Genomic DNA, 14,507 nt, shown 5'->3' on the forward strand with positions numbered 1-14,507 from the left:
CTGCCAACAAATCCAAACCAGGGAGAGCTCAGGGTTGGGGAGCAGACGTGTATTGCTAAAACACAGGATTACACAGCCCAGAGGAGCGGGACAGGACCGCACCGACACCGCCGAGGCACCCAGCACCCACCACCTCAGGCAGGGGGGACGGGGTAGCCTCTGAAGCGAGCTGGGGGTGCTCCCTCCTTGCACCAGTGTCTCTGAAGGCACCAAAAACCCCGCAGGGGAATCAGCCCGACAGACGCCTCCCACACTCCTGGCCTGCTCTGGCCTGGGCAGAGACAGTCCCCCTGGAGGCCCCATTGCTGCAGGCATCAGGGATGGGGGTGCCTGCCATCCCTGTCCCCATCCCCATCCCCATCCCTGCCTGGCTCAGGCAGCCAGGGTCCATCCATCCTCCCGGCTGGGGGGCCCTGGGACACTGCCCCACTCAGATCTCCTGCAGGAAGTCCACGGGGAAGAGCCCCACTTTGCGGCCGGTGTAGACTTTCACGTAACCGTTCACCTCCTCACCCTTCTGCACCACGATCTGGGGGTGAGAGGGGTGCGGGTGAGAATCCTGGGGCCCCAAAGAGCAGGGGGAAGGCGGCAACCCCCATGTGGGGGGGGGGAGGCCTGGGCAGAGCGGGTCTTGTCCAAGGGGCTGGGGAAGGTGGGCAGCGTGGGGAAGGTAATGCAGGCCAGGGCAGAGAGCGGCTATGGGGTGCAGCAGGGCGCCAGGGCAGCTGTGATGAGTTGGGACCTGGAGGGAGGCTGGGGAAGAGACGCAGGCGGGGGCTGAAGGACCACGGGCTGTGACCATGTCATCCCATCTCACCTGATCCTTCTTGAGCGTGATCTGCCCAATCTCCCGGTTGCCCACGAAGGACCGTGTCACCTTGTGCACCCGCTCGCCTGCCCGTACCCGGATGATGAAGTTTGGAGGGAAGTAGCCAATTTTTTCACCAATCTTCCCCTGAAAGAAGTCAGTGGATGGGTATGAGGTGGGGGTTGGAGCCAACCTGTATGACTCCCAGCTTCCCCCATGACAAACACCCTGCAGGTTGTGGGTTGGCATGAAGACACAGTAGATTTAGGGGGCTGTGTCACCCTCAGAGTGCAATTTGCCTTCCCAGATGACCTCTCCTTTTGCTTTAAGCTCTGCATCTTTCCCCTCTGTGCTTGCAGGACACCAGCCTTACCCGCCACCACTCCTCATTGGAGTCATCAACCACCGTGATCTTCTCCCCTGGCCTGTGAAGGGAAGAAAGGGCTCAGTGTGAGGGGGGGGGGCAGGGACCCCCCGCCATGGGAGACCCTGCGGTTGGCAAGGAAAATTGCTCTTCCCACAGCACCAGCTCCTAGAGCCCTGTGTCAGGGGAGGTCAAAGAATGCACACAGCCCGTGGGCTCAGGGACAGACAGGTCCTGTATGTAAGCCGCTTGGCCTCAAGTCTGTGGTGCAAGAAGTCAGTGGAACTGCATCAAGACAAACACCAGTAGCCTTGGAAATGAGGCTTGTGCCCAAAACCTGGCAGCTGGGAGAACTGGCTCAGTGACAGCCAGGGCCCCTGCTCAGTGTGTAGCCCCTTGGGGCAGGCAGAAAAGCCACAAAATCCAAACTACAGCCAGCATGGCTCCAATCTCTGCCCTCATTCATTCACAAACCCCTCCTGGCTGACAGCCTCATTGTTGAGGTGAAGACTTCTCCCCCTCCCTGCTGCACACACCACATCCTTCCCCTCATAACCCCTGTGCCCACTACATGGCTGGGAACTTACGGGAAATCCAGGTCATCTTTCTCCAGGGCTTTGAAGCGATAAAGTGCCACAAAATAGTGAGACTGCAGATAGCCACCACGAATCCCTGGCTGTGGCTTCTTGTTCTGGGGAAGGAGGAGAGGGGTTCAGGGCCCCAGAGAGGCTGAGGCTGAGGGTTCACAGCCCCAGGGAGCCCAGCGGGGAGATCCCTGCAGCCTCTGCCCACGCTGCTCCAAGGCCGTGAGCCTTTGTGGTGTAGGGTGAGGATGACGGCTACCTTGTCATCTGTTGGGCTCTTCTCAGTCTTCTTGTCCCCTTCAGAGGTGCCTGGAAATGGGAGGAGGGAGGTTGCATCTCTCCTGGCGCTGCCTCCCTGCCCTGGTACCAGCCTCCTCCCAAGGATCTCCTGTGCCCAGGTCAACAAGGGAAAGCAGAGAGTGCCCCAGGGTGGAGACCTGAACTGAAAACCCCCTTTCTGCAGGGCAAACTCCCCTCTGGTAGGCCCCCGAAGTACAATCTCCCCATCAGGCTCTCTCCCTGCCTTGTGCTCATGGCTGGAGCTCAGCCCCCCCCCCCCCCCCCCCAGTTTCTTGGCCCTCGCAGGCAGCCAGCCCTGCTTCAGTTGCAACACTCACCGCCCTCGGTTTTGCCCCCTTCTGGCTTCGTGGTCTCTGGTTCCTCATCCATCATAGCAGCCAAAGGCTGCAAGGCAGAGAGCTGTCAGGGGGTGCAGAGCGGGCAGGGAGGTGGGGGGTGCAATGGGGTGCAGGCTGTGCTGCCAGGACCCTGGGCATTTGGAGCAACAGGCTCACACCGCACTCACATTTTTCTTGTCATCCTGCCCTTTTTTGCGCTCCTTGTTGGCCATAATGACACCTGTTCTCAGGGTCTCGAACACGGGGTCGCTCCTGTTGGCTGCTGCTGGGACACAGGGACGGCGAGATGGGTTCAGCTACAGGACGCGAGGAGATAGGGCACCCCGGCGTGGGGACAATACTTACAGAGCAGCTCCTTGACACAGGCGTATTGGTGGTCACTGTAGAGAGGCGAGCTGTACGCCCGGCGAAACCCTGGGGGCTGGAAGAATAGAGGAGGTCAGAGCATCAACCATCACTCAGACCTGTGGGCTCTCCTGTGAGAGCTGAGGGGAGAGCAGGTGGATGCTGGGGACCCACAAGGTGACCACCCACAGCAGGGGGGCAATGCCTGGGTCCCCCCCCTCAGAGCCAGGAAGAGAGGTGGGTCATGGCCCCTGGGTCATGCCCACAGGGACCGAGCCAGCCACCCCTGCCACGGTGCTTTGGTCTTCCCTGCGAGGAGGTGCCCCAAGCCCAGGGCTGGTGGGGACACTCACGATTTTGCCAAAGCAGCGCTGCATCTCCACGTAGGACTGGCAGTGGTGGTGGATGTTGGTTTTGCAGTTCTTGCACCTCAGGCCAAATTTGTTGTTGACTGGCGGTGGGGGGGTGGGCGGAGGGGTGGAAAGGAGAGGCAATGTGACACTGCAGCTATGGGGACGGCTGGGCTGGAGCCCTCACCAGCCTTGGCCCCCAGCCCTTGCCCTGACCATGGCCCCCAGCCCCAGCACCCTCAGGACTCACGGACAATCATGCGGGCACAAACATCACAGAACTTGGGCTTTTTGAAGTAATGATCTTTGAACTTGTGGGGTTTGTCATTGACAAGTTTCTGGGGCTCAGGAGGGGGCTCAGGCTCCTCCTCCTCCTCCTCCTCTTCCTCCTCCTCATAGATGTAGTAAATGGGTCCCCCTGAGGGGCTGACCAGCTCCCCATTGGGCTGCGGCTCTGGCGCTGTCTCCTCCTTGGGCTTTCGCTGGAAAAGTTGCTTCAGTTTCTGTAGCTGCTGGGGCAGGAAAGGATGTATTGCACATGGCAGGCTGGTGGGGTGAGGCAGGCAGGCATCCAGGGAAGCTGGTGCCTGGCTCCCTGCCCCTTTGCTCTGACCTAGAGACTCCTTACTCCCCAAGTGGGAGGAGACCCCAGGCATCCTGGGACAGAAATGCTGTGAGGGCAGGGACCCTTCTCCCAACCCCCTGTGAGGTCCCCACAAAGGGAGAAACTGTGGCTACCAAGCACCATGTGGATGTGAGCACCCTGGGGAAAAGCCAGGCTGAGAAATGGCCACCCAGGGCCCTGCCGGATCAGGATCCTACCAGGCATATCTGGCCCCACAAAGACTCCTGGGGCTGAGGCAGAGACGATGCTAGAAAGGTGGCTTCCCCCACCCACCCAAGCTGCCCTGTGGGCACCCACTTACCCGGCTCTTGGGTTTCCCACCTGAAGCAGGTGAAGCTGGTGGCTCTGGCACTTCCTTCTCTGTCATGCTATGAGGGGGAAAAGAGAGACATCACGTTGGCTGGGGCTGTTCCCACTGCAGGTGCCCGGTGGAGGCAGAAACAGCCAGACCTTGCTGGATGGGAAGCATCTCCCGAGCCAGTGCCTCCCGCTGCCCCAGCAGCACCACCTCCTGCCACCCTGCCTGCAGCTCCTGCCCCAGCAAGGGCTGGTTCTGCTGCGGGTAAGTCCCAGGGCCCCAGGGTACCCAGTGGGCCCTGCTGTGCAGGCTGGAGAACGGCAGGCTCCCAGCCCAGCGTGCACAGCACTGCTACTTGCTTGGTGGACATGGTGCCCAGTGCTGCGAGCCAGACCCTGGGCTACCTGCACACGTCTAGGGCGTCTACTCTGTCTAGACATCTCCATCTCACGATTAAACTGCAAATAGGGCCACTCTAGGCCCCCTAGGACAAGCATGCCTATAAACACTGTCTGGCATCACCACGCAGCCCTGCTTTCTTCTCCACAGAAGCCCCATGCTACCACGGGGGCAGGATCTGCTCCTGCATCCCCCAAAACATGCCTGATTCCACCTTTGACTGTCAACCATCCCCACAGTCCTACCCAGACATGACTATTTTTGGTGATACCTAACAGGAGGCCCCCCCATGCCCCCATGGAAACCGACTAGGATGACCATCAGGGAAACAGCAATGTGGGCTGGGGAGTCCTGGGGCAAGGGGTGCTGCAGAAGCAGAGACCCCTGGGGTCTTGCAGAAATGTGGGTGGAGCGGGGGCCCACGGGGGTCAGTGGCCACGATGAGGGGGAGCCACGCACAGAAACACACTTACGCTGCGTTTGGAGCTCTTATCCTGCGATGAAAATCCCTGGAAAGGGTGGCCGACGTTGGGGATCCTGTTGCCTGCGGAGCCCCCAGCCCTCTGTGCCGGGTGCGCAGGGAGGGGGGCAGCCGTCCCAGTCCCCGTGGAGAGCGGGAGTGACAGCCCAGAGAGGAATGGACAGCTGAGCGCTGGCGGAGGCTGACGCTGAGAAATTGGAGCCCATGCATGAGCCAGGAGGGGAGCGTGGTGGAGAGGAGCCACTGGCTATTTGCGTTAGTGGGTTGCTGGGCGTGCCAGAGGCCCACCCACCCCCTGGCATGGGGCAGCAGCAGAGCAGGGGCACACCAAGTTCTCCAGCCATGATGTCTCGTTTGCGCTTGCATTTGAGGCCCCTGCAGCTGGGAGGGGAAAAGGAAAGAGTGGCAGCAGTGGGGTCTCTCGTGGGGCAGCTGCCCCATACCCTCTGGTGGCAAATCCTGCTGGTCTGCTCTCCACTGAAAGAGAGAGCTGCCACAGAGGAGAGAGCTGGGGACCCCATCGCTGTCATGCTGCCCTGCAGTGGGTGCCAGGTCCCTGGAGCTGGACAGGCACCCCAGTGCCAGAGTCCCTGGACCTATGTACCTGCCAGGCTGTGGGTGGCAGTGGGGCAGGAGTTTGCACCAAGCCTGGGGTTGCAGCCCACCCCTTCCAGGCAGCTCTTACCTCTCCACTTGCACCTGCTCTTGAAGGTAGCATCCAGATGCTGCAAGAGGCTCCAGCTGCTGTGTGCAATGCCATAGTGAGGGTGGTGCCAGCCCAACTTCTGTACCCACAGGGCAGGAGGACACAGTCATACCTGCACCTATCAGCTCAAGGGCTGATGCTCCCATGTAATCAGGAGGAATAGGTTGCTTCCTGGCAGGGGATACAGCTGGGGACACCCTGAGACCCTGTTCTTGCCATTGCACAGCTGCATGGGGCCAGCAGCTGGGAAAAGAGGCTATGAATATCTGATGGGGGGGACCAGCCCCAGGTCAAAGTGCTCAGCGCTCCTCTCCCATTCTCAGCTCCCAGCCTTGTCAAGCCATAAGCTCGCAGCCCTTGTACATGCCAAGCATGGGGGCAGGACCTGGGCAGGAACACATCCTTCTGTGAGTGCCCCTTCTGCTCCCTGGCTGTCATCTCACCCTGAAGAGGCAGCACAGACAGCCCCTAGTACTGGTACTGGCAGAGAACGGGAAAGCAGCGTTAAAGTGATGGACAAGTTTTCTTTTTATATTTAAAAACAACCCCCCAAATAAAATAAAACCAAAAATACCCCCCAAATAATAATCAGATTAAATAAAATGTGCAGTGAACATACCAATCAACACCTGTATGTGCGGTTCAACACAGTGCTTAACAAAACAATATACACAGGGTAAGGTGGGCGGGCATGGGCATCACTCCAAAAATAATAATAATAATAAAAAAAAAAATCAATTTCTTATCTCTTAATTATGTCCATATAAATAGATCCAGGAAGGAGGGCGAGAGGAAGGGAGGGCAGAAAGGAAAATAGAAGGCAGAGGGAAGTGCCCACAGTCCAGTGTGCTCTGTGCCCATGCGTGAGCCCTACTGTGAGCTGGCACGCTCCAGCACCCGCAAGTCGTAGTTCTTTTTGGCCACACGCAGCTTGAAGCGGCTGAGGGAGTTGTTGAGGCGGAGGGAGGCATTCTGGGCAGCCAGCGGGCTGGGGAACACGGCCACGATGGTGTATAAGGCAGCAAGGTCACTGTGCCTGCCGTTCTCTGGAGTCCCATTGTTGTCCCCGCCACCTCCATCTCCACGGCGCCCCTGAGTCTCTTTGAGCCACTGGATTTTGGCACCAGCCATGGCGAGCTGGGTGAAGAGCTTGTCAGCCTCTGTCCGTGTGATGCCCTCTGGCAGGTCTGTCACCTCCAGCACTCGACCCAGCACTGCAGTGGAAAGATGGCACATGTCAGCAGCAGCAGCTGATTCTTGGGTGGCAACTGCACAGCGAGAGCTGATGTGTGGGCTCCTCACCAGCTCTGGGGTTGGAGCAGTCACCTCTACTTTGCCCATGAAAGCAGCGCTTTGCTAAGCTGCCCCCACATTAGGAATGTATTTTTTTAAGCCAGTTACTTCTTCCCCCCGCAAACCGCCCCTACCATTCTGCTCCCTACAGTACCCCATCCCTATCCTTTCTGATACCCACGTCCTGGTCCCCACATGGCCTGCTTTAAGTGAAGACTGGTATTTCCCATTTGCCCAGGGCTCCAGCAACACCAAGTCCTCCTTGCTTCCTTTGCTTTTCAGTTAGGGCTTTCCCAGGTGCTCTGCCCTGTCTCCTTACCCTGATCCTTGGGTAACAGGATTGGGAGATAACCCAGCTCTCCTGCCCTCTGTCCCTGGAAGGGAGAAAGACAGGCGGCACCCATGAAGGATGTTGACGTGTGGATCCTGAATGCGACACTGCCCTGTGTGCTTCACCCACCGGGAGGATACTCTTGTGTGCCAGGCCAGTGTCATGCCAACACCTTTGCCTCTGGTCTGTGGTACCCAACCACTTCTGCTGCCTCCTGGCTCCAGCCCTGGCTTTTGGGCTTAGCAGAGGACTGGCTGAATGGATTCTTTGCTAATATTAACATGGCATGTAATAAACATGCCAGCTGCAGGGAGGGGGGCAGCTCTCCAGCAAGCAGCTCTTAAAGGGCCCCCTGCAACCAGCTGCTGTTGGTGGTGGTGACATGGAGATGACACGGGGGACAAGTCTGAAGCCTCCAGAGAGCCAGTGAAGACTGCTTCCCTTCCAGGCTGTCTGGCTTATACCCAACTAGCCAGTCTTGTATTGCTGTGGGGACAAGCCGGACATGTGCTTCTCCTTCCCTCCCTGATGACCAAGTGGAGACCCCCCAGGATGAGGTACAGGGAGTCCCTTCCCCTTTGGAGAGAAATGATCCACTGGGGATTTCAGCCCTCACAGGCACGCCTGGAAGATCCCAAAGCCCTTTACAAAGATGAGGGCTCTGCAGCTCCTGGCCCTGCTGGGAAATGGAAGCATGAGAGGGAAGGGTCACTTGGGAGGGCAACGGTGGGAACAGGATCTCAGGGGTCTGGACACTCACTTTCTGCTGACAAAGAGGAATAAAATCCCAGGAGTTCTGCCAGCTCTACCCACTCCATCATTTCAACGCCCATAGAGGCAGGAATAGGGCCCAGGTGTCCTGGTACTCATCACCGACTCCCAACAATTTCTTCCCACTCTTCCTTAAAAGCTTTGCTTAGTGCAGGCAGTGTTTACTGGGTTCCCGAGCAACCCCTGTCCTCCTACCTCCCAATGGGCACAGCTGACTGGGACTGGCTCTGCTGCACCCACCCCCATGCCAGGCCTCATGTGGGCTGCGGGGGGTCTGTGTTTGTGTGCGTGGAGGAGGTGGTGGCAGGCAGGAACTGCTCTCCACAACCACCCCCAGCAATGGATTCTGTGGGATGCTGGTGTGGGCAGAGATGGCATCTGGAGTCTCTGCCAGTGCCAGCCATGCCCATGCAGTGGGGACTAGTCAGAGGACAAAGGGGGAACTGCTTGAGGAGGGTCACTTGCCTACATCACTTGTCCCAAGGTCAGTGGATGCTGACTTGAGGGCCTGTCTCTTGCTCCGGTTTCCATGTTTCATTCCAGTCTGCCCCTTAAAGAATAAAAATGGCAGTGTGTCACCTGAGGAGACACGGTGGCCTCATAGTGCCCATAGAGCATCCTGGGAGATGGGGGGAAGACCAAACTTGACGAGGCCATGGGTGTGAAGGGGAATGAAAACACCTGGATAAACCTCGCACCCCCTGGCACCTTTGAGGTGACACCACGCTTGGGTAAGTTAGATGAGATCAAGGCACAGGTGTGGTTCCAGGACACTCAAAGGACTTGGGGCTGACACTGCTTCTGGGCAAAGCTGGGAGCAGGATGAAGTTTTAGCCCAGTGCCAGACTCTAGGGAAATCCACTTACAACGGCAGCTCTGCCAGATGAATAGTGAGAGCGTGGGATAGGCAGCCTGCTATCTAATCAAGGCGTGTCCCAGCACAGGCCAGAGTGCGAAACTCACTTCTTAACTACTCCTGGGCCCTGCCCAGAGAGGGGTTGTCTGGGGGGAGAGGAGGGGGATGGTCTTGCTCTGCTCCCGGGACAGTGAAAGTGTGGGTGGATGGGGGTTTGGCCCAATTTTACCTGGTGTGCATTGTAGTTGGGCTGGCTGTGGAGCAGTGGTGGGGGACAGATAGACAGATTATACTGCAGCGGCTGGCCCAGCAATGAGTAGCGCCCATCGCCTGCAAAAAGGAAGCAAATGCTTGAAGAGGTCTGAAGAAATCTCAGGAAAGACCCAGACCTGTGCTGTCCCCACTCCTTCCTCTTACCTTGTGCCGGGCCCATGGGCCGGGGGAACTGTGTGAGGACAGGGAGGGGGCTCAGCCCCGTGCAGACACTGTTGAGGTTGGTGACAGGAGACGGCGTCGGGGATTGGGTGGGGGATGTGATGGGGCTGTTCAGCTGGGTGCTGGCCTAGGGGAGGGAGAGCGTTAGACAGACCCAGTGCTTGTGACCGGTCCCACGCCTGTCTCACTACCATGGGAAGACCCCACCCCCACCTCCCAGCTCATCCAGACAGCACAGATGCTGGGGTCCTCTCTCTCCCGCCAGGCTGCTCTCAAAAGATGAGCCGCCTTCTTCCCAGTCCTCTCAATACCTGAGCACTGGTGTCTGGGTTGTACAGGTCTCCTGGCTTCTGCCCCCGCTGGTCCAGGCTGTAGTACTTACAGTGGCTCCACTGCACCACAGGGGGATTCTGGGGGGCCTGGGGGCCATTGGGTACATTCAGCTGCATCACAACCACGCCAGGGCCTGATGGAGACACCCCTGGGGAGAGATGACAGCAGCAATATTGCCCGGGCTCTGCGCATTGCTGCTGCTGCTGCTTGCTGTGGGACAAGAGGCAGCCTGCCTGTCTGTGCAACTTTGCACTTTTCCCTACAACACCCCCTCCATACTCTCTCCTCTGCCACTCCTGCCTGCCCAGGTGGACTGAAGAAAGGCCCCACCAAGACCCAGTCGGGATCCCTCTCTGATATCACAGCTTACGTCAGAGAGTGATGACTTTTAATCCGGGAGAAATGTGAGCAGAGGGGACAAGTTGAAGGTGACTCGGGTGACCTCTCTGAGCATCTCAGCAAAACTTCAGGCAAAGGATGTAATCACAGAGCTGGGCGCAGAGCTCTAGTATCCCGGTTCCAGTTCTTGCACCAACTCACCAGGCCCCAGCTCACTTCCCTGCAGCTGGGACGGGATGCAGGAATCTCGATGCTCCTCTGGCCCAGGGCGCTCCCCGGTCCCGTGAGCTGCCCCGGTGACACTAAGCCGCGTTGCCAGCAGAGGGAGTCCGCAGCCCACAGCAGCTCCCTCTGCCTGCTCCCACCCTGCCTGCCCACTATGGCAAGGAGATGCCAGGGGAGCCAAGTCGCTGTGCCACACCCCGATAATTCCCAGTGGGCCGTGGGATGGGTCAGACTAAGCAAACCCATTGCACAGAAGCTGCCAGACTTGGCTATGAATTGGCAGCTCTGTTCGCCGCAGCCCCTACAAAACCTGATCCAATCTGTGCAGAATCAGTGCCAGCCCTGACCGGTGGCCCCTCTTACCTGAATACTGCTGCTGCATCTGTGGCGGGCTGCAGGGTGATGGAGACTGTGGCATCTGATACTGTTCAGAGCCGGGTGGCTGAAGGAACCCCACCGAAGGGCTGTGAAGCAGAGAGTGCTCTGGTGAGGCGCTGGGGATGGGGAGAAACAGCCTGCCCATCTGTGCAGGCAACCACCAGGTCCCCCAGTACTTGAGATGGCTGGAAACACAGCTGCCTCTGGAGAAGCCCAGGAAGTACTGCATGCTGCAGGACAGCTGTGTCCAGGAAGCGCTGACCATGGCAGCTAGGACTGGGCAAGCTCAAGAGATGACTGGCATCTATGGTGCCCAGCCACCTCCTCTAGCTGCATGAGTAGGATGCTATGCCCCTTCAGTAGGGCAGCAGGACCCCTTTCTCCCCAAGGCAGGCCAGAGATACACAGGCTTTACCTGGTGCCGTTCTGCTGGGCAGTTGGGATGACGCTGTAGTAGATGGGTACCCCTCCAGTCTGAAGCCCCCCTTGAACAGACTGGCTGGCTGGTACAAGCACTGGCTGCTGGAAGGGCTGCTGGACCACACTCTGGGACTCATTGGCCACGGGAACCTGTGCAGGGAGGAAAGAAGCAGCCCTATGGAATGACAGTAACACAGAGCAGGAGCAGGGACAACTGGCCCCACAGAGACACCAGCGAGGCCCATACAAGGTAGAAGAGATGCCAGAGGGTTGTCTACTGCAGCCCAGAGCAATCTTGCCCAGGCAAGGGCAGCCCTCCCAGCCCTCCTTCTCAAGACATGTCCCACACAGATTCAAATGTGGATGTGCCCTCCCCAAGTTGGCAAGCATGCACTACTTTCTCAACGTAAGTCTCCACCTTTAGCCCCATCACTCAGACACAAGAACAGGGTGCTTCCTGCAAGGCCTGCACAAGCTGAGGCCCCCTCCCCAGCAGCCCCTTGTTGGAAAGCAACCGATGCCTACCTGGTACGAAGGCAGTGGAGTGTACTGGACCATCAGGCCTTGCATCTGGCTCCCCATACTGCTCCTCTGGCTGCTGAGAAGGCCAGGGGGCTGCGCCTGCTGCACACCCATCATACTCTGCATCTGGCCCCCCATGCTGTTCCTCTGGCTGTTGAGGAGCCCAGGGGGCTGCGCCTGCTGCACTCCCATTACACCTTGGTATGTTTGCTGCTGGTTGGACATCATTGGCTGTAAACCTGTCAGAACAGGGCTTAAATGGAGCAGCTTCCCAGCTGGCCACAGCCTGAGATTTGGCATATGAGGGCTCAAATCCTGCTTTGCCCCCATCTCTTGCTAAAGAGCGAGAAAAGGGCTTCCCTTACGGCAGATGTAAAAAGACCTGAAGGAAGCTCCTGGCTTTAAATCCACCTTGCAGCACCTCAGTGCATGCTACATGCTGAGAGGGAGGGAAAAGACTAAAACAGCCTTTGCAGCCACGCTGAGTTGCAACTTTCCTTTGCACAGTCAAGAGGCACTCTATAGTCCGCAAGTCCAGCAAAGAGTGGGAGACAGGGAAGAGCAGCCTGGCCCCAGACAATGCATGGGAGATCCTTAAGAGCCAACAAGAGTGGCAGGAAAGGGAAACATGCCCCCTCCCCCCTTCTACACCCCCTTACCAGGCTGCTGGGACTGCTGGGGGAGCTGCTGAGTGCGCTGGGAGCTGTAGGCCACTGGGTGACTGAGAGATCGGTATTGCTGGCTGGAGTTCGGGTACTGCCCAGGAGGGTAGTAAGAAACCTGAATCTATCAGAATCAAGAAAACATGGTGATGAGAACACAAGAGGGAGTGGGACCAAGAAAGCTGGTCCCCCAGGACCAGTTTTCTCTCTCACCTGGCCTGGTTTCTGCCGAAGGAAACCAACCAGGGTTTTGGCTCTGGCCAGATGATAGCTCCTCAGGGAACCGCAGACCCTTCCCACTCCTCCCAGCCTCCACTTCCAAGCCTCTCCCAGCACAGTAGTGCAAGAGCACAGTAGGCACAATTCTCATCACAGCTCAGGGGAACAATCCTAGAGGTCATAAAGCCCTGCAGGACCCCGAAGACAGCTTAGAGGTGTCAGCCCTGAATCTGGTCACTGTCCCTCCCCCAACACTATGAGGCAGGAATTGCCAGAGGGGTCCCCAGATAAGTGCCCTGTGAGCTCAGAGGGACAAGGGGGCAGAGATTATACTATGCCTAGCAAGGGTGCGTGCCGACCCGGAGCTTGGACCCCTGTGTATTGATCCATCACAAATGAGCAGCAGAAAAAGAAGGGAACCACTCTCAAGGAACTGTTCTCTGGATTGCTCCCCAGCAGCCCCTTGCCTGACAGCTTTGGGCCAAGGTGCACATCCCCTCCAGGCTTGCACATGTCCTTACTTGCTGGGGAGGCTGAATGTAGCCCTGGGGCTGCAGCACCTGCTGTGTGGGGGCCGTGTGCCCTGAAGCAGAATAGTTGGAGGTGGGAATGGGCTGCCCAGGGGTTGCCATGATGAATCCTGTCTGCTGAGGATGCTGGGAGATGAGGGATGACTGGAACATAGCCGAGGAAGGATCCGTTGCTTCCGTAGAGCCCTGTCGGCTGAGGCTGATCTGCCCAAAGGGGTTGCTGAGTTCGTCGGCCTGCATTGGGGATAAGTGGGAAGGATGGAGGAGGACAGCATGTAGGACAACGGCATATAGGACATAGCTCTGCCGAGTAGATTGCAGAGCCCTTCTCCCTACTCTGTGTGGAGGAGTTCACCCAAGAAAGGTCCCCAGAAATGAGCCACAGACCAAGAGCATTCTGCAGGACAGGGGGTAGGGGCATGCGAGCTGCTGGGGGGGGCCTGAATGCTCAGCGGACACTGGTGACATGGGGGACCCCACACAGGCAGGGGTTGCCCCAGCCCAGAGACCATGTCCCATGGGGCGTACCATTCCCGAAAGACTCGGCAGAGAGAACACAGGAGCTGACTGAGACCACAGGGCAGCCATGGCCCCTGGACTCCAGTGCTGGACACAAGTGTTGCTTCCTGGTGGAGCCCTGGGCTTAGCACTTGCTATTCCCCAGGGTCTTTCCAAGATCAGCCACTCCAGCAGTGCCTGGCCCTGGTGGGTCCCACAGCCTCAGGCATCCCACTGCTTTGACCCCACTGCAGCACAGAGCCTCCATAAATCCCAAACCCACTGGGTGCAGTGTCCGCGACATACCTGATTAGCAAAAGCTCATACAACACAAACACAGCACATGAGTACAACAGAGACAGTGCAGAAGAGGAAATGGGGTTTATACCAAGTTGTACTGCTGGGGTGGAGAGACTGGCAAGAGGACTTGGGGGCAGGAGCTTGGAGAATACTGAACAGGCTGCAGCGCTGGGACCGGCTAAGACCAGCAGAGAAGGGAGTGGAGGAGAGAGATTTGGGTGGGAAAAGGAAAGGGGGTGGGAGGGAGGAAGGATAGGAGGAAGGAGAGAAAGAAGGAACAACAAGGTTAGTCAACTGAGCCAATTGCAAACACACAGAGGGGGGCATTGCAGAGGGTTGGAAAGCACGGAGACCATAATGGGGGAGCATTGATATCTCTGTGAAGACACACAACTTGGCCAGTTGCTTTGTGGAAGCTAGGAAGGCTGACCATGTCCGCAAAGCAGCTCTTGCCTGGCATGAACAGTGGAACGGTGACACAAGATCGCAAAGGCCAGCTATGGCCAACAGCAGCAGGAGAGCCACTTCCCCCCCAGCACAACCTTTGTGTCTCTCCCACTCCACTGCCCACTTGTGTGTGGCACTGCCTCCCAGCTCCCTCTGCAGTGCTTCTTGGCCTTTCCTGCTGGTAATGGCTTTTCTTCACTCTGCCTTCTGCAGGAGCCCCTCTCACTTTGTCACTGGGAGGACCTGCTAATGCCTATGTTTATGACAACACCTAACTCAGGCACCACACACTGTGCTTTGGGCACCAAACCTGTAATGGTCAGCACTGGATTGGTTTTTTGAACATTTGA

General features: G+C 57.9%; 2 protein-coding genes across 26 annotated transcripts in view; both read right to left on the reverse strand.

Moving 5' to 3' along the window:
• Positions 1-34: 34 nt before the first annotated feature.
• On the reverse strand, positions 35-6,097 carry STAC3 (SH3 and cysteine rich domain 3). 6 transcript variants are annotated; one of them, XM_041128813.1, is made up of 13 exons: positions 5,578-6,097; positions 4,885-5,273; positions 4,016-4,082; positions 3,340-3,571; positions 3,093-3,190; positions 2,740-2,815; positions 2,562-2,659; positions 2,374-2,440; positions 2,016-2,065; positions 1,760-1,863; positions 1,182-1,233; positions 818-955; positions 35-529 (listed from the first exon to the last, which is right to left on the reverse strand). In XM_041128813.1, exons 1-13 carry the CDS (start codon positions 5,650-5,652, stop codon positions 431-433), a joined length of 1,545 nt encoding a protein of 514 aa, XP_040984747.1. In that variant the 5' UTR covers positions 5,653-6,097; the 3' UTR covers positions 35-430. The 6 variants fall into 6 exon arrangements, with proteins under 6 accessions (XP_040984747.1, XP_029892642.1, XP_029892641.1 ...); XM_030036782.2 differs by having other exon boundaries at positions 2,562-2,656; positions 3,340-3,598; XM_030036781.2 differs by having other exon boundaries at positions 3,340-3,598.
• A 113-nt stretch (positions 6,098-6,210) lies between these two features.
• R3HDM2 (R3H domain containing 2) overlaps positions 6,211-14,507 on the reverse strand; it is a 56,138-nt gene continuing 47,841 nt past the window's right edge. For 12 of the 20 annotated variants that reach the window (XM_030036773.2, XM_030036772.2, XM_030036771.2 and 9 more), the window contains 11 exons: positions 13,799-13,888; positions 12,904-13,146; positions 12,161-12,287; positions 11,505-11,740; positions 10,975-11,129; positions 10,545-10,645; positions 9,596-9,765; positions 9,267-9,411; positions 9,079-9,179; positions 8,459-8,543; positions 6,211-6,812 (listed from right to left, as the gene is read on the reverse strand). In XM_030036773.2, the coding sequence (XP_029892633.1) occupies positions 6,469-6,812; positions 8,459-8,543; positions 9,079-9,179; positions 9,267-9,411; positions 9,596-9,765; positions 10,545-10,645; positions 10,975-11,129; positions 11,505-11,740; positions 12,161-12,287; positions 12,904-13,146; positions 13,799-13,888 (1,797 nt within the window). In that variant the 3' untranslated portion in view covers positions 6,211-6,468. The remainder of the gene's footprint in view (positions 6,813-8,458; positions 8,544-9,078; positions 9,180-9,266; positions 9,412-9,595; positions 9,766-10,544; positions 10,646-10,974; positions 11,130-11,504; positions 11,741-12,160; positions 12,288-12,903; positions 13,147-13,798; positions 13,889-14,507) is intronic. The other 8 variants (XM_030036775.2, XM_030036774.2, XM_030036769.2 and 5 more) reach the window with 3 other exon arrangements.

The sequence above is a fragment of the Aquila chrysaetos genome, chromosome 15 (assembly GCF_900496995.4).
Source record: "Aquila chrysaetos chrysaetos chromosome 15, bAquChr1.4, whole genome shotgun sequence".
In the NCBI taxonomy this organism is placed as follows: Eukaryota; Metazoa; Chordata; class Aves; order Accipitriformes; family Accipitridae; genus Aquila; species Aquila chrysaetos.